General features: G+C 42.2%; 1 protein-coding gene and 1 long non-coding RNA gene across 2 annotated transcripts; both read right to left on the bottom strand.

The window, feature by feature from the left end:
- Window positions 1-204: 204 nt before the first annotated feature.
- lrrc32 (leucine rich repeat containing 32) lies at window positions 205-9113 on the bottom strand. Its single transcript, XM_058788405.1, has 3 exons — window positions 7406-9113; window positions 6231-6321; window positions 205-3600 (listed from the first exon to the last, which is right to left on the bottom strand). The coding sequence occupies exons 2-3, from the start codon at window positions 6315-6317 to the stop codon at window positions 1687-1689; spliced, it is 2001 nt and encodes a 666-aa protein (XP_058644388.1). The 5' UTR covers window positions 6318-6321; window positions 7406-9113; the 3' UTR covers window positions 205-1686.
- Window positions 9114-12446: 3333 nt separating this feature from the next.
- LOC131548347 (uncharacterized) lies at window positions 12447-14692 on the bottom strand. Its single transcript, XR_009273124.1, has 3 exons — window positions 13593-14692; window positions 13316-13429; window positions 12447-12990 (listed from the first exon to the last, which is right to left on the bottom strand). It is a non-coding gene; the product is annotated as an uncharacterized LOC131548347 (long non-coding RNA).
- Between the last annotated feature and the right edge of the window lie 4851 nt (window positions 14693-19543).

Here is a 19543-nt window from a genome sequence, read left to right as displayed (position 1 = left end):
AGTAACTTTGCAAGTACTAAGTTAACTTATTATTATTATTATTATTAAGTCTACTAATACTCAAGAGTTAGTTGACATGTAGTTGCAAAGTTAGTTTTTAGTAAATAGTGGACTATGGAAATAAAGTATAATTTAGGAATAATGTATTTTATGATGATTTTAGCCTAAAATCTTGATGTGGAGGAACAGTGAACAGACAGCACATAACAAGAGACGTTTTATTTAGGAAAATACTTCATAAATAGATTTACACAGTAGTACATTATACAAACATTGTGGTAATAGTTCCTTCATATAGCAGTGGTGTGTAGTGGCTGCTCATACATGACGTACGTGTGTGTGTGTGTGTGTGTGGCTTCTGCGGCTTTGTCATATGTAGCTGGAAAGCAGAAGGGGGCGTGGCCGTGACTCAGAATGACAGGAGGAAGCTGCTGTCATGAGCACGTCAACAGCTCTGAAACAAACCTCTATTAATATCTGCGGTGATGATGTGCGCTTCCCTCAACAAGGATTTCCTGTCTATCTTTATCCACGCCTGATATAGACTCCAGGGTCAAACTTATTTCAACTCTGGGCTGGAAATATCTAAAAAAAGACCCGACTGACCAAACAAACATCGCAGCCGGTGTGTTTATGTGTGTGTTCAGAGCGGAGCTGAACCTGATCACCAGCCTAACTCAGTGTCACTGAGAGAGACTGAATGAATAAATCATCACGGTGAATGCAATGCAGCATTCACTGATAGGAAACTGAGCTCAACAACAGGAAAGCGACGCTGAGAGACGCTTTGCTGCAGGTGTTCCAGTAAAAACACTTCCTCCGGCTGATGAAATTCCTTCGGCTAATGCACAACATACACATATGTGACCCTGGACCACAAAACCAGTCATAAGGGTCCATTTTTTGAAATTGAGAATTATATACAGCATCAAAGCTGAATAAATAAACGTTCCATTGATGTATGGTTCGTTATGATAGGACAATATTTGGTTGAGATATGAAAAATCGCCTTTAAAGTTGTCCAAATAAAGTCCTTAGCAATGCATATTACCAATCAAAAATTAAGTTTTAATAAATTTGCAGTAGGAAATTTACAAAATATCTTCATGGAACATGATCTTTACTTAATATACTTAATACAATGTATTGTTGGCTATTGCTACAAATATAGCTGTGCTGCTTATGACTGCTTTTGTGGTCCAGGGTCACATATTGAAAACACACTCCTGCAATCACATGTCTCGCTCTACAACCCTCTACAGTCAATCTTGCATCTGTTCGCAACTTGTTGATGCAGTTTTCACATTACGCATATACATTTCACTCCCGTGTTCACAATCACAATCGATAAAGTGCGTGCATCAGAAAGTGTAGTGTTATTGCAGAAGATTAGCACAAAAATATGTCTGGGATCGTTTCTGCAGTCTCGCTCAAGACGTGTTCTTGCATTTGGCTGGTTTCGAATGCAAGAGCACGTACTGCTTTACCATCAACAGTTTATTCTGTGAATATTGCATGCATTTCTGTTTAAATAGCAAAACTGATGTGATTGCAAAGGATGGTGATCAGGATTTGACACTGAACTTGTTCCAGATCCACCCACGCATCACATACTGAAACCCAGCTGTCATGCATGCAGCACCACAGTCAGGTGAGAATGCTTTGGTTTCTTTTCCTTCTTTTGACTCAAGCTTTGATGCCTCTTTTGAATCCGTGAGTTTTCGAGTGACAGAGTTTCAAGGCGACCACCGACACCAGCATCAGTCCGAGCACGAGCGCAACGATCACGCTGATCCACAACACTTTCCCGTCCACCGACTCGCAGTGCTCGGATTGCACGGAGCTCACGCTGATCTCAACGCTCTCTGAGTCTCTTGTGAACCAGCAGGTCACAGCGGCGATATCCGGCACGTTCAGTCTGTCCTGCTTAAGCAATGTGAGGAGGTATAGGTTTCCGCAGCAGCTCAAGGGGTTCGAGCCTACGTATAAAGTCTTGAGCGATTTCTGCAGAGCAAAAACCGTGTCGGATGCAAGCGTTACCAAACTGTTATTCTGCAGGTTCAAGGACTCCACAGAAGAATCTCCGCTCCACAGAGAGACGCCCGTGAGTCGGTTCACTGACAAATCCAAAGACTTGAGTTTACGGAAGAAGGTGAAGTCGATGGCTAGGGTTTGGAGCTGGTTTCTTCTTAGAGAAAGATGGGCGAGGGTCGTCTCCAAACCTGAGAGAGAGTACGGGCCCAAGCCCATGTCGGGATTCTGAGAAAGATCCAGAATAAGCAGCGGGCTTCCGCGAAACGCGCTTGGTGGAACCGATACAAGACTGTTCTCCGAGAGGTACAGATAGCTCAGGGTCGGGATAGAGGACAGTCGGATGCAGTTGTGCATTGGACCCTTGAGAGAAGGACAGATGCTAAACAGGTTTTGCTGAAGGTGAAGGCTTCGTATGTTGGGGAGCCTTGAGAAAATCCCGGCGTCTAGCGTGCTCAGAGCATTTCCCTGAAGGTACAAGACTTCCAACGCAGCCAGCGTGTTTTCACCGAAGGACAAGTTCTGCAGATTGTTGTAGCTGATGTCCAAGGTTTTCAACGAGTTCAGACGGCCTTCTGAATCCACATTGAAGCTCTCTAAACAGTTATTGCTGATGTTTAGGCTCTCCAGAGAAACCATGCTGCTGAAGAACAAGGATGGAATGGCTTTGAGCTGGTTGTAGCTCAAATCCAAGTAGAGCAAACTGCGAAGATCCTGGTGCCTCTGATTGACGCAAAGGCAAAGGGGTTTGTCGTGGTCGGTGAATAGATACCCGCTGGCCTTTAGGTTCTCCAGCTCTTCTAGCGGACCGGAGCAGTTCACGCTTCTCAAGAGGTTTCTGGACAGGTCCAGATACATGAGTTTGTTCCTCTGGGGAAGCACAGGGAAGTAGAGGATTTTATTTTCCCTCAGGTCCAAATACAGAAGCTCGAATTCCAGATCTGAATCAACAGTCTGGAAATTAGTCAAGCTGTTTTTGCTCAAGTTTAGAGTTTTGAGCCGAACGAGGTTGAAATCCGTAATGCATGAAATGGAGTTCACCGACAGATCGAGTTCTGAGAGGCCCGTGAGGGATTCGAAAGCACCTTCTTCGATTTCTATGATGACGTTATTGTGCAGGTCGATGCTTGTTAGAGCCTGAGATCCGTTGAATGTGTGCCTGCTTATTTTAGTAATGCTGTTCCCGTCTAAAGAGAGGTTGGTGAGAACCGGGGCGTCGCTCAGGAAATAATCGCTCATATCCGTGAACAGACCGTTTCCGGACAAATCTAGATGCCGCACGGATTTGAGCAGCCCGACGTGGGTTTTCAGAGCCGCGTGAAGGTCCAGCAAGTTTCCCGACAGGTCCAGCACCTCCAAACGGCTCGTGTCCTGGAACAGGCCCGGCTGGATGAACTGGATCTTGTTGGTGTGGAGGTTCAGATGCTGGACGGCGGAGAGTGCTGGAAGCTCCCGGTCCGTGAGGTTCTGCAGGAGGTTTCGAGACAGATCGAGGAGGTGGATGGAGGCCGGCAATCGTGCCGGGACCATTCTGAGGTTCAGACCGCTGCAGTCGACATCCTCGTGGACCTTAAACCGACAAGAATGAGTGCCGTTAGCCAACAGTATTTACCACGCTGCAAAACATTATTCTCTTACTTAGTATTTTTGTCTTGTTTTCTAATATAAATATCAAAGAATTTTTGAATCAAGATGAATTTATTGTGCAAGTAAAATGACTTAAGATATTATGTCTTGTTTTCTGTTAAAAAAATTCCTTAAAACAAGCAAAAATATCTGCCAATGGGGCAATAAAAATAATCTTGTTTAGCCTTTGAATTGAGATTATTTTTTGGCTATTTTTTATTATTTTAATTTTTTTTTTTTGAAAACCAGACTTAATATCTTAAATAATTGTACTTGTCAAGTAAATGGATCTTGATTCAAGAATGTTTAGATATTTATTCTAGAAAACAAGACAAAAATATTAAGTAAGAAAATCATTTTTTGATGTGCGCAAGTGATTTTGACGTACACTACCAGTCAAATGTTTTTGAACAGTAAGATTTTTAATTTAATTTAAAGAAGTCTCTTCTGTTCTCCAAGCCTGCATTTATTTGATCCAAAATACAGCAAAAACAGTAGCATTTTAAAATATTTTTACTGTTTAAAATAACTGTTTTCTATTTGAATATATTTTAAAATGTCGTTTATTCCTGTGATTTCAAAGCTGAATTTTCAGCATCATTACTCCACTCACATGATCCTTCGGAAATCATTCTAATATTCGGATTTGCTGCTCAAAAATTTTACTATTATTATTATTATTATGTTGAAAACAGAAAGCAGTATTCAAAAAGCAGTAAAAATATTTCACAATTTTTGCTATATTTTTGATCAAATAAATGCAGGCTTGCTGAGCAGAAGAGACTCCTTTAAAAAACATAAAACATCTTACTGTTCAAAAACGTTTGGCTGGTAGTGTACACTCATGACATCACACAGCTGTTTCCTGGAAGATTTCAACACAATGGACCCCGCAGCTTTTAGCGTGACGTATGACTTAAAGCAGCTCTCGGTTTACACTATATGCGCTCCATCTACACTTTATTTATGCTCTCTAGATAACTGTGGCTCAGGGACGGTGTTTCAGGATTTTCCCTCGTCTCTGGGGCTGACCCTTCGTTTCCGTCAGGGTTCGGCGAGAGGATGGAGACATAATGGAGTGCTGATGTATTTCATCTTACACACACATCCTCTGAGTTCATTAGTTGTGTGTCACTGGTGTCCAATCACATGGTCAGAGGAGGTTTCCTGCCCTAAACACAGTCATCCTGAACTCACTAGCCTGCTCTGATCAGCTCATCTTATCAGACTCTCTGGTTTAGTCTAAGGCTCATAATCGGATGCGCTGGGAGGATGTTTCTGCCTAATATGGTTCTCTAGATGTGGGACCATTTGGTCTAAGCTAATGTAAAGTGTGATTCTATTTAATACTGAAGCGTTTTATAGACCCTGAGGAAACAGACACAAGCAACTCAATATAGACTATAGAGCTATAAAAATGAATGTGGAGCAACACGGATGATTTGATGAGAAACTATTGAGTTTATATTTCAAGGCTTTCGATTAAAGACTTATCTTGGCAAATCTAAGCATCTGAAACTCTGGAGAAGACACTTTTGAGCAAAAGTCTCCATTTACTCTAAGTTCATTACTAAAAGAGGTCTCACTTGTGGTTTTTCTTTCCTACAGGTTGACCATTTAATCGCCACCAAAGACCACTCAATTCAAGCAATTGATATATATATATATATATATGAAGACTTGAAGTATTTTCTATCTGATTGGAACTGAAAATGTTTGGTTTCTAGGCAACGAATTGCACATAATCATCAGTAATTATAGCACAAACACAAACACAGACAGTCAAACTAATCAGATCTGGAGATGCTGTAACTCACCACGGTTCTCTAGATGTGTGTTCATTTGGTTTTTCTCATTGTAAAGTTTGAGAGCGACTTTAATGCGATTGTACTTAATTGACACTGACATTTGTTTTAGACCCTGAGGAAACCGACACGAGTGAGTCAGCGGTTGTCAACAGATGATTTGATAAGAAATGATTGAGTTCATATGTGTGACCCTGGAGCACAAAACCAGTCATAAGTAGCACAGTTATATTTGTAGCAATAGCCAAGGGTCAAAATTATCAATTTTTCTTTCATGCCAAAAATCATTAGGATATTAAGTAAAGGCCATGTTCCATGAAGATATTTTGTAAATTTCCTACCGTAAATATATCAAAACGTAGTTTTTGATTAGTAATATGCATTGCTGAGAACTTCATTTGGACAACTTTAGATTTTTTTGCACCCTCAGATTCCAGATTTTCAAATAGTTGCATCTCAGCCAAGTATTTTCCAATCCTAACAAACCATACATCAATGGAAAGCTTATTTATTCAGCTTGAGCCTTATGATTGGTTGTGGTCCAGGGTCACATTTTAAGACTTGTTTTGCCAATTTAAGCATCTGAAATTCTAGAAGAGACAGATTTGAGCGCATGCACATTTAAAGACAATTTAGCTCAAGCAACTGAAGCTTGGAATCTGTTTTCAATCAATCAAAAAAGGAAGAAAATCATTGGTAGACTCTGAGAGATCAAACACAGACAGTCTGAAGATCAAGCTGAGCAGACCTGGAGATGCTGTAACTCACCACTTGACAGGCTAAAGGCTCTGCTGGATGTCTGTACGGCGAGACCTGGTTCACCACGAGCATCAGTATCCAGAGACAGCTTCCCATGATGCTGCAGAGACACAGAAGAGCGAGCGAATGAGGACGAATTACACGAACATGATGTCACTCCGCAGATGCTCACGTCACAGCTTCTGTTTTTAACTCCTGTGATGTCTGCTAAAGTGGAACATTGACTCTTTCTCGATGTCAACAGATGTGTCACTCCTGTCTGGGTCTGGTTTCTGCGTTTGATATTTGACATGAACAGAAACGCCCACACGTGACGAGCACAGCAGAAATATGAAAGGTTAATCTCCATTTCCACATTATGTGTTAAATATATATCAGAGGGTGATGTTTCAGCAGAAATTAACACTGATCGCCAGCCATTACTCATTGTGTGCCAATCAAAGGAAACCCATAAACCGCACACTGAAAAAATGATTCTCTTACTTAGTATTTGTGTCCTGTTTTCTTGAATTAAGATGCATTTACTTGACAAGTAAAATGATTTAAGATATTAAGTCTTGTTTTCAAAAAAAAAAAATTATACACTTTATTTTTATAGTCCACTTTAGACATTCTACTAACTATATGTAACTTTGTAACAACTTTGTAACAACTAATTCTCATTGATTTGTATTGACATGTCTACTAACTCTCAGTAGGGTAGGTTTAGGGTTAGTAGAATAAGTTGACATATACGTGTTAGAAGATATCAAGCAGACAGTCTACTAATACTCTAATGACTGCTAGTTGACATGTAGTTGCAAAGTGTTAGTAGAGTGTCTAAAGTGGACTATAAACTTTATGTTAGTTTTTGCTTAAAACAAGCAAAAATATCTGCCAGTGGAGGAAGAAGAATAATCTTAATTCAAAGGCTAAACGAGATTTTTCTTACCCCATTGGCAGATATTTTTGCTTGTTTTAAGGAAAAACTAACTAAATTTTGATATTTCTTTTATAGAAAACAAGACATAATATCTTAAATCATTTTACTTGTACAATAAATGCATCTTGATTCAAGAACGTTTAGACATTTGTACTAGAAAACCAGACAAAAGTACTACGTAAAGTGAATCAGAAAAGCAAACATGTGAAACATGAGAGTGTTGTGATTGCAGTGAAGCGCAGGTGTGTCTCAGGTGTGTCACCTCAGTAGTGTGCTGCTCCGCTGCTGTTCACACTCATGCTGCTCTCCTCCGTCTCGCTCGCTCTGCTACACATCCTGTGAGAATATCCTGCAAATACTCTTGTTTTTTCCTTCTGTGCTCAAGCCTTGTATGGGATCGGACCTCCCTCTCTCTCCTCCCTCCCGCTCTCTCTCTCTCTCTCTCTCTGAGTGTATGTCTCTCGCTCTGTCGCTCTGTATGTGTGTGTCTCTCTCTCTCTCTCTCTGAGTGTGTGTCTCTCGCTCTGTCGCTCTGTATGTGTGTGTCTCTCTCTCTCTCTCTGAGTGTGTGTCTCTCGCTCTGTCGCTCTGTATGTGTCTCTCTCTCTCTCTCTCTGAGTGTGTGTCTCTCGCTCTGTCGCTCTGTGTGTGTGTCTCTCTCTCTCTCTCTCTCTCTGAGTGTGTGTCTCTCGCTCTGTCGCTCTGTATGTGTGTGTCTGTCGCTCTGTGTGTGTGTCTCTATCTCTCTCTCTCTCTGAGTGTGTCTCTCGCTCTGTCGCTCTGTATGTGTGTGTGTGTCTCTCTCTCTCTCTCTGAGTGTGTGTCTCTCGCTCTGTCGCTCTGTGTGTGTGTGTGTGTCTCTCTCTCTCTCTGAGTGTGTGTCTCTCGCTCTGTCGCTCTGTATGTGTGTCTCTCGCTCTGTCGCTCTGTGTGTGTGTGTGTCTCTTTCTTTCTCTTGCTATTTAACTCTGTTCCTCCCTCCCTCCCTCTCTCTCTCTCTCTCTCTCAATTCAATTCAGTTCAATTCAATATGTGCTTTATTGGCATGACAATTGTTACCATGTATTGCCAAAGCATAGTGTTTATGTTGAATCTATAACAGATATGCATTTAAAAAAAAATTAATAATAATAATAACTTAATAAATAAATAAATAAATACATGTATATATAATTAAATAAAATAGAACAAATCAATTCTATGTACAATTTAAAATTCAGTGGTGTGTGTGTGCGTTTGTAGCGTATGAGGACACAAATGTGTATAATGACATGGGCATTTCCCCATGTTCCCATATTTCAAAAGGCTTATAAATCATGCAGAATGTGTTTTTTTTTTTTTGAGTAAGTAAAAATGCCTGTAGTTTCCTGTAAGGGGTAGGTTTAGGTGTAGGGTATAGAAAATACAGTTTGTACAGTATAAAAACCATCACGCCTATGGAGAGTCCCCACAATTCACAAAAACAAACGTGTGTGAGTGAGTGAGTGAGTGAGTGAGTGAGAGAGAGAGAGAGTGTGTGTGTGTGTGTGTGTGTGTGTGTGCTCATCAATGATTTGTTTACTCCTCCCTCTTTTTGTGACCGGCATCAATGTCTTGTTTTTCACCTAATAAATACTGAAGTTGTGTTTTCTTGTTTAATGTTTTGAAGTCAGGGCAAAGTGTTTCAAATTTGGGATAATTTCTCTCTCTCTGAAAACTGGAGCTTTACCGTCACTTTGTGAGGATGGCGAAATAATGTTTAACTGGTGATATACGGTTGTCATTTTTAGTACAGGACTGTTTATTATTATGATGATTATTATTATTAATGCCTCCTGAATACATTGCAATGTGATATGTGTGGGGTATAATGTAGCGTATGTTTTAATAAAGTGTGTTAAAGTCTCTGAAAACTGATGTTGATGGCTCTTTGCAAATTAAACTGTATTTTATTGAAATGAATCGGTTTGTTTTTCAACTCAGTGTAGTTTATTTTATTAATGTAGGGCACTGAGTGTAGTTCTTATGTAATTCAAGTCTCTCTCTCTCTCTCTTGTTTCTCGCTCGCTCCCTAGTTTTATACAAGATTTCGAGTATAATAGACTGCAGAAATATAAATGTCAATTAATGAATTTTATTGTTGGTCAAGGTAAATAAGCAATTTATATTTCTAGAAAAAATCAAATAAAATGGAACAGAGAAATGGACAGCACATTGTATCAGTTTTACAACTGAATTATTGTTGATTTTAAGACAAGTGTTACAAATTGATGAATGTAATTACTGTTTTTAAGATTGAATGGTGTTGGGTTGTGTTATGCACTTAATGAGGAGTTGTTTTCTACACATGAGTTAAGATAGGAATATAATGGTTTGTGTTAATTGTTTAAATAATTGTTTTTTAATCAAATGTTTTCAAAAATAATCCCTTCCTTCGCTCTCTCTCTCAATTCAGTTCAGTTACATACACTACTGCCAAAGCACTGGATATTACATCAGCAATGAACACAATAATGGTTATATAATACATAACAAAACAAAAATAAATCAATTATTCAATGAATAAATAAATACAAAATATTAAATATTTTTATAAACAAGAAATAACAAAGAGTGTGTGTGTGTGTGTGTGTGTGTGTGAGTGAGTATGAGTGCGTGTGTGTGTGAGTGAGTGTGTGTGTGTGTGTGTGTGTGTGTGTGAGTGAGTGTGTGTGTGTGTGTGTGTGTGTGTGTGTGTGTGTGTGTGTGTGTGTGTGTGTGTGTGTGTGTGTGTGTGTGTGTGAGTGCGTGAGTGTGAGTGTGTGTGTGTGTGTGTGTGTGTGTGTGTGTGTGTGTGTGTGAGTGAGTGTGTGTGTGATGCCAAACCTGATATTGCCAAGTGCAACGTGTTCCTGGGTCAACATCTTTGTTGACCCTGGAACAACATTGTGATTAACCAATCAGATTTCAAGAACCAGTTTATAATTTTTGTGAAGTTTAGGATTACAATCAGTGTTTGGTGTTTGTACATCAGTGTAATCCATCTATCAGTTCCTCTGATTTTAGGGATTACTCATGGGTAAAGTTAGGTTTAGGTGTAGGAATATGGTTAAGATTATATTTTTGGATTAAAATGTTGTTCCAGGGTCAACAAAATATGTTGACCCAGGAACACGTTGCACTTGGCAATATCAGGTTGTGCGTGTGTGTGTGTGAGTGTGAGTGCGTGAGTGTGTGTGTGTGTGTGTGTGTGTGAGTGTGTGTGTGTGAGTGTGTGTGTGTGTGTGTGAGTGCGTGAGTGTGTGTGTGTGAGTGTGTATGTGTGTGTGAGTGAGTGTGAGTGTGAGTGCGTGAGTGTGAGTGCGTGTGTGTGTGTGAGTGCGTGAGTGTGAGTGCGTGTGTGTGTGTGTGTGTGTGAGTGCGTGTGTGTGTGCGTGAGTGTGTGTGTGTGTGTGTGTGTGAGTGAGTGTGAGTGCGTGTGTGTGTGTGTGTGTGAGTGTGTGTGTGTGTGTGAGTGTGTGTGTGTGTGAGTGCGAGTGCATGAGTGTGTGTGTGTGTGTGTGTGAGAGTGTGTGTGTGTGTGTGTGAGTGAGTGTGAGTGTGAGTGCGTGAGTGCGTGTGTGTGTGTGTGTGTGTGCGTGTGTCGCTCTCTCTCTCTCTGTTCCTAAATAATTTTAAACACAGTTCCTTATTAACCTAGGCTACTCTCTTATGAAAATCAACCATGGTTTTATTGTAGTAAAAGTGTAGTAGCCATGTTTTTTTTTTTGCGTATTGATTACCATTAGGCTACTATAACCACAGTTTTACTACAAATACCATGGTAAAACTATGGTGAGTGTAGCAAAACCATGTTTAAATTTGTGGTTGCATGGTTTAAGTATAGTAACCAAGATTTTTTTTTTTTTTTTTATTTGTAGTAAAACCATGGTTAATTTTCGCAAGGGCTGTAAAATCGTAATGATGCATCTTCTACAAACACTGCCAGCTTCCAGAATCTTTTTTATTTCATTTTGTCTTTCTTTTTGAACTTTAATGTAAGTGCTGCTTAAATTCAAGTAGAACAACACCTAAAGCCGCGGGTTGGAACGCGCGTCGGAAGCGTCGCGGCATCGTTTGCGTCGGCTCCCAGCAAAAACTCTCTGAGCGCGTCGCTTCTCGCGCGCAGCTCGTGTTCTGTCGCGTCGAAGGCAGAGAAAGCACCGTTGCGACACGCGAAGCCACAAAGCGCGCGTCGCGTCATCACGCGCTGTCAGCGCAGACGCGTGTGATCAGCAGGTAAACACAACACTTATGATCCAGATATCTTATGATTAGTTCTCACTATGATGTGGCGTTTCTAATAACCAACGCTCTGCTGATTGACAGCCTTCTGGTGCTCGCAGTCGCTCAGTGACCCGGCGGCGTGTGTCTCCATCTAGCGGCTGTTTCATCACATCACTGACCTCAGAACAGCCTCGGGTCAGAGTGGATTCTGTTTCTGAAATTGTGTGGAAATTTGCTTGTGCGCAACACATAAATAGTCCAACCAAATCCAAACATGCAGAAATTAAATGCACTGTAAATTATTTGGGAACAGCGTTATTATGGATTATAGACTCGTATTTTAGTTTTTAAAAAAAAATCTTAATGCTGGATTAGTTTCAGTTTTTGTCTTCTCCAGATGTTAACTGATGGACTGGAGTGGTGTGGATTATTGTGATGTTTTTATCAGCTGTTTGGACTCATTCTGAAATTTCACAATCTTTTGCTGCACATCAGAAATACATTCTTTGATTTTACTCATTGTGATGGATGATTAAGGGAATTTGGGCTTTGTGTTCCTCTTGTGTTATATTTCTGTGAAACAGGAAGCCATGGCTGGATAATTACATGTTCATAATCACCCTGGTGAGAAAAAAACAAAAAACAAATGCAAATATGAATGGGAATATACTTCAGAGATATTTCAATCATAAGAATTTTTTAGGGGTACCAATAATTGTGGCCACTGTGTGCTAGAGAAAAATATTTTCCCCCACTTTTACTTTTTTTTGTTTTTCTTTGCTTAAAGGTTAGATTTTTTTTTACAAATTTTGAATGAAAGATTAAATGTATAAACAATGCGGAGTTATTTTCACAGACTACTTTGATCATATTCACCAAGGGTTTGAATAATTTTGACCACACACACACTGACATGTCACAACTTTCTATTAAAAACATTATTGAATCATTATAATCTATTAAAAAATAACCCAACTTTAACCCAGTCGTTGGGTAACAATGGGACAGAACACTCGCTGGGTTGTTTTGACCCAAGTGCTGGGTTTAACCATTTGACCCAGAATGCTGGGTTGTTTATTTGACCCAACCAGTAGGTCAGGTTAACTGTGTTTCTGGGTTAAACATTACCCAAACATTGTGTTATTTGTTGTCTCATTGCCTTGCTATCTTTATATTTACCAATAATAATAAATAATCACAAAGGAATGTAAAATTATTATTTTTCTGTAATACTGTAGATTCCTATTCTTTGTCAACACTGCAGCATCATAACACTATGAAATTAATTATTGCCACATGAGAATCAGTCCAAACATTGTGCCATTAAAACTAAGCCAAACAAAGAGACCTACAACAGACAATACATGTGACAAAAAATTACAACGTTACAAGTGGCCAGAAAAAACAGTTGCCCTCAAATAGTTGACACATGAAGACTCGTGTCCATCAATATGATATACTGCATGCTGGAGAAATTCCCAGGAAGGAAGATAAACAGCCTCAAGCAACAAGTACATTTCAATGGCATGCCCCGAAACAATGGAGAAGGTGTGTGAGGTCGTCGTCTCGTCACCAAGGCACAGAATGTGCAGGAATGCATCACCATGTCGGTCCCCACGCCACCTGTTAATTACACACACTTAGTCTTTTACAAGTTGTAACATTTAAGTTGACTTAAATAACGTTTAAGTGTATTTCATGGAAATCAGCCAAACCATCAGGGTTTTCCTGTGAACTGGGTCTCATCCCACCACGGCATAAATTATGGGGTATTTAAAGCCCCCAATATATATATATACACATATACACAGTACTGTGCAAAAGTTTCAGCGATATCTCTGACTATCGTCAATACACTATACTATCGTCTATCTGTACAACCCCACTAACAAATTTAACCATTTCAAATTTATGTAAACGACACCATAAAATCAAAATTATTTCTTACTATGCCAAGTTTTCCTAGAAGCCTGGGGAACTCCTTCAAGATTTCTGGTATGCTTATAGACCCATTGCTGCGAATCCACCATTTCTCCTTTTTTTTTGGGAGGCAAAACAGATTCTGTAAAATAAGGATGAAAAACTGGGTTAAAAGCTTGCAAAACCATACAGTATGCCAGCCTGGAAATCCAGTGATCTGCCTATTATTCATCAATCTCAAATACCAAATTATTATTTCTAACAGTAACATATAAAGAACACTTTACATGGCTTCTCTAACTTACTGTTACGGAGCTGGCGTGGCGTGGCGAGGCGAGGCGAGGCGAGGCGAGGCGAGGCGAGGCGAGGCGAGGCAAAACTAGGGAAACCAACGGGACTTCGTAGAGCAGCGATAATGCATACAATACTCGGCAACGAGGGAGAGAATGTCCAGGGTAGAAATAGTGTGTGTGATCAGTGATGCTGTGTGATCAGGTGTGCATGTGATTAGTGCAATGAATGATTGGTGACAGCTGTGTGCGTGTGATTGGTGAGATGGCTGATGGGAAATGCAGTCCATGTGATGTGTGGTGTGAAAGTCCATGTGGTGAGCGGGTGACCTCTAGTGGTGAGTGACCGGGAGTGCAGACCAGATTCGTGACAGAGCCCCCCCCCAAAGAGCGGCTTTCCAGACGCTCCACACAGTCTATGATCCAGGAGGGAGGTGGAGCGGAGGCGGAACAGGGGGAGGGATGGAGGGCCAGGTCCTTGTGGCAAGGGAGTGATCTGGGACCGAGGTAGAGCTGGCAGAGCAGGAAGCCAGGGCAGAGTGGACGGGACTGGAACCCACCAGGGCGGAGCCGACAGAACACGAGCCCACCAGGGCGGACCAGACGGAGGTTGAGCCCACCGGGGCAGACCAGACGGAGGTTGAGCCCACCAGGGCGGACCAGACGGAGGTTGAGCCCACCAAGGCGGCGCAGAAGACCATCAGAGCCAGATAGTGGACCACCACAGCGGAGCGGGTGGAACAGGTGGAGCAGAAGACCACCAGAGCGGAGCAGACGGACCCGAAGACCACCACGGTGGCGCAGATAGAGCAGGAGCCCACCACGACGGATCAGGAACCCACAGCAGAGCCTGGGACCTAGGGAGGAAGGAGACACAGGGAGAAGACAGAACATGCACAGACACAAGGACTGGGGTAGGGAACACAGGAAGTTCATGGTTCGTTCTTATAGCAGTGACAGAACAGAACGAGAGTTCATTGACAGCCTCCATAGCCATGACAGGACAGAACGAGAGTTCATTGACAGCCTCCATAGCCGTGACAGGACAGAACGAGAGTTCATTGACGTCTCCATAGCCGTGACAGGACAGAACGAGAGTTCATTGACGGCCTCCATAGCCGTGACAGAACAGAACGAGAGTTCATTGACGGCCTCTAGCCGTGACAGGACAGAACGAGTTCATTGACGTCTCCATAGCCGTGACAGAACAGAACGAGAGTTCATTGACGGCCTCTCTAGCCGTGACAGGACAGAACGAGAGTTCATTGACGGCCTCCATAGCCGTGACAGAACAGAACGAGAGTTCATTGACGGCCTCTCTAGCCGTGACAGGACAGAACGAGAGTTCATTGACGTCTCCATAGCCGTGACAGGACAGAACGAGAGTTCATTGACGTCTCCATAGCCGTGACAGAACAGAACGAGAGTTCATTGACGGCCTCCATAGCCGTGACAGAACAGAACGAGAGTTCATTGACGGCCTCTAGCCGTGACAGGACAGAACGAGAGTTTGTTGGCGGCCTCCATAGCCGTGCCAGGACAGAACGAGAGTTTGTTGGCGGCCTCCATAGCCGTGACAGGACAGAACGAGAGTTCATTGACAGCTACTGCTGACACCTCTGGAGGTTCTGCAGCAGCTGCCGCCACCTCTGGAGGTTCTACAGCAGTAACCTCAGGACACAGGGAGAATTTAGTAACGGTCTCTTCGACCGCCACATAACAGGTTGAGAGTACATTACTGGGCGCCACCACCATACAAGGGGCAAGTGAGCACCGCTGGCCGGGAGGTTCTGCAGCATGTACCGCCACCTCTGGAGAAACTGCAGCGGGCACCATCACTTCCGGGAACACAGCAGTGAGCGCCACTACCTCAGGAGGTTCTGCAGCGTCAGCCGCCACCTCTAGAGAAATCATAGTGGATGCCGCCACCTCTGGGAGTTCTGTGGTGGTGTACGCAGCCCAAACACACCAAAATGCGATCCCCATCAGGGGAAGTGTTTCAGACAGGAGAATCAGTTCAGGAACAGGAGGGTTAGAGTGAGTGAGTTTGGGGATACCAGCTGTGCGTGCAGACACCAGCGGTGAATCCCTCACACTGGATATCAGACTGGGATAACGAAAGACTGACCTTGATGATCTGAGTGTGTCAGCCCGGACGTGACCCGACTCTGGAAGGTCAGCGGAGACGTGACGCTGTGACTCTGGACGGTCAGCGGAGACGTGACGCTGTGACTCTGGACGGTCAGCGGAGACGTGACGCTGTGACTCTGGACAGTCAGCGGAGACGTGACGCTGTGACTCTGGACGGTCAGCGGAGACGTGACGCTGTGACTCTGGACGGTCAGCGGAGACGTGACGCTGTGACTCTGGACGGTCAGCGGAGACGTGACGCTGTGACTCTGGACGGTCAGCGGAGACGTGACGCTGTGACTCTGGACGGTCAGCGGAGACGTGACGCTGTGACTCTGGACGAGCAGCTGTGTCTTGACTTGACTTTAGGAGATCAGCTGAGACGTGCTGAGACTCTGGACGGACAGCTGTGACGTGCTGTGACCCTGGACGGACAGCTGTGACGTGCTGTGACCCTGGACGGACAGCTGCGACGTGCTGTGACCCTGGACGGACAGCTGCGACGTGCTGTGACCCTGGACGGACAGCTGCGGCGTGCTTTGGTTGATGACGACCCACTGTGACTTGGCTTGACTCTCTGACATCAACCGTGACTTGACTTGGTTCTTGGAGATCAGCTGTGACTTGGCTAGACTCATGACGATCAGCGGTAGCTTGACTGGATTCATGAAAATCAACGGTGACTTGACTGGGCTCTTTAAGATCGACTGTGACTTGACCTGGCTCATTACTGGCAGCAAGAACATGACGGGGTGTTGCTGTGGCCGCCATTTTGTGAACGGGTTCCGCTGGCACCGCCATTTTGTGAGCGTGTTCTGCGCGGTTGTGATCATACAATTAAGTGCGGTGTCGCGTTCCTCCGCGGCACCCACAGTGAACGATGAACCCACAGTCAATAGAGCATAATCCATAAACTCCATTAAAGACGAACGGGGACCTTCAAGGGTTAATACTGATTTGAGCGGCTGGTTAATGCCCTCACAAAAAAAGTCTATCAGTACACAGTCCGGTAGATCAGCAAAATAGGCTATATCTAAGTACTCTTGTACATATTCCTCGAGCGATCGCAAGCCCTGCTTGAGGGTCAATAACAGTCTTGCAGTATCCATACCTGGCCAGTGTCCATCTGAAAAGCCGCTGGATCCTTGTGTGGCCGAGTATTCTGTTACGGAGCTGACGAGACGAGAGGCGTGCGGATCCATTTGCAGACTTTATTATTGGCAAGAGACGTGGTCGTACAGGCAGGGTCAAATAACAGCAAACAGGTATAACAAGGACGAGACGAAGAGTGATCTAAGACAAGCGTGGGTCGATGATAGGCGAACAGTATCCAAGGGGGCGAGACAGGAGAGGTAGTCAAAACGTCAGCGATAGTCCAGGCAGGGGCAAACACAATCCAACCAAGGCGAGGCGAGGCGAGGCAAAACTAGGGAAACCAACGGGACTTCGTAGAGCAGCGATAATGCATACAATACTCGGCAACGAGGGAGAGAATGTCCAGGGTAGAAATAGTGTGTGTGATCAGTGATGCTGTGTGATCAGGTGTGCATGTGATTAGTGCAATGAATGATTGGTGACAGCTGTGTGCGTGTGATTGGTGAGATGGCTGATGGGAAATGCAGTCCATGTGATGTGTGGTGTGAAAGTCCATGTGGTGAGCTGGTGACCTCTAGTGGTGAGTGACCGGGAGTGCAGACCAGATTCGTGACACTTACATTGTTAACCTGAATAAACCTCTTGTGTCCTGATAAAGCAACATAAGCATTCGCTAAAACAGAGGAAGAGTAAAAGGACCTCATACACCATGAGAGATTAAGTCTAACTTTACATACTGTAGCTAAGACGACATTACATTTAAGTAACAATATTTAAGAATAATAATACCATTTAAGAATAATATTACATACCAGTAATATCGTTAGCTATTAAGCTAACGTTACCTGAGGAAAAAAGAGCGCGAAAATGGAAGTTGGATTCGGCATGTCGCAGACATTAACTTGAAAAAAAGACCTTAAAAGATAAATCTTAGTACGAAATTATCTAATTCTGACAAAACATTACAAAGCCATACAGAAACGTTACACAGACAGTAAGTTAACTGAACTTACCCCTGTTTCTGACCTAACGCCTACCTTTTCCATGAGACGTTAAAATAAGTATATACAACTTTGCACGCACACACACATATATATACATAACTTTTATATAACTATAAAGAGATTGTTGAGGCCTTTTTTGATAGGCGGCTATAATCATTCACAGAATAATGCTAACTTTAACCCGCACAGCGACAGATCAAATATCACATTAACCATGAAATCAGTGTGCTGTGCTTTTACCACAGCTTATTAAAAACAGAGGCAAATAATCATATCATCATATTAATTTACCTTATAATCCTGCTTGCTGCGAATTACGTGACCATCTGACGACGACACGAGTGAAGAACCCAGAAAATTCGATGAAGAGGAAAAATAAATAAACCGGTTGGGTCAAAATAACCCAACCCAGGTGTTCAGTGGTGAAAGAACCCCTTACAGTCCATTTGACCCAGCATGAGCAACCCAACTATGTGTTTACAGAAATAACCCAGCACTTTTAAGAGTGTATGATCAAAGAAGGCTAAAATTAATCTGCATTGTTAATCCTTTTGATCTTTTATTAAAAAATTAACAAAAATCTAACCTTTCATTGGACAATAAGAATTTAAAATGGGGGGAAATATCATTATGAAATAAATGTTTTTCTCTAATACACATTGGCCACAATTAACGGCACCCTTTTATTCAATACTTTCAGTTTAACAGCTCTAAATGTTCTCCTATAATGTCTGATGAGGTTAGAGACACCTGACGAGAGATCAGAGACCATTCCTTCATCCAGAATCACTCCAGACCCTTTAGATTCACAGCTTCTTCTCTTCAGGTCACTCATGTTCTACAGGGTTCAGGTCAGAGGACTGGAACGGCCAGCAGAAGCTTGGTTTTGTGCTCAGTGACCCATTTTTGTGTTGTTGTTGAGGTTTGTGTTTGGATTATTGTACGGTTGGAAGATCCAAACATAGCTCATTATAAGATTTCTAACAGAGTCAGTCACTTATTGATTTTTTATCTGTTGGTATTTGATAGAATCCATGATGCCATGTGTCTAAACAAGATGTCCAGGACCTCCAGCAGAAATATAGGCCACAACATCACAAATACAGCAGTATATTTCATTGTACACATGGGGTACTTTTTAAACCCATCTTGAGTGTTTGCTGCTAAAAAGCTCATTTTTTTAGTTTGATCTGACCATAGAAGCCAGTCCCATCTGAAGCTCCAGTCGTGTCTGATAACTGAATATGCTGGATATGTCAACACTTTATTACGAAGAACTGAAATTACAAACAATCGTAATATTTTTAGTTTCTAATTCGCTTTTAACTTTATATACTTTAAATCAGCATCAATTGTCCTAATATTGCTGTAGAAAAGATTATTTCAAGCATTAGAGTGACATTTCGTAACCAGCCTGATCTGATAATGAAACTAAAGATTTTATCACAATGACCTGTTTGCTTTTACCTTTGAAGAAACTCAAGGGCTAGTATTTCATGCCTGCTAAATTATTTATGATGTAAATTGATATTTTAATTTCACTTCTAAAATGTGAAATGACTACTAGCTTAAATATTAATATAAAATTACACTGCAGTAAAAATCGGATTATTAAATCAAAAACTCCCAAATGCTAAATAAACAGTTTCACAGAATGTGTGTTTATCACAATTCTATAATTACAAACAGATTGGTCTGTTTTATAAAAGTCAATATTATAACAGTTATAGATGTGAC

Source organism: Onychostoma macrolepis, chromosome 10 (genome assembly GCF_012432095.1).
Source record: "Onychostoma macrolepis isolate SWU-2019 chromosome 10, ASM1243209v1, whole genome shotgun sequence".
Lineage (NCBI taxonomy): Eukaryota > Metazoa > Chordata > Actinopteri > Cypriniformes > Cyprinidae > Onychostoma > Onychostoma macrolepis.
Note: the sequence above shows the minus strand (reverse complement) of the source record. Positions and strands in the feature narration are given on the sequence as shown.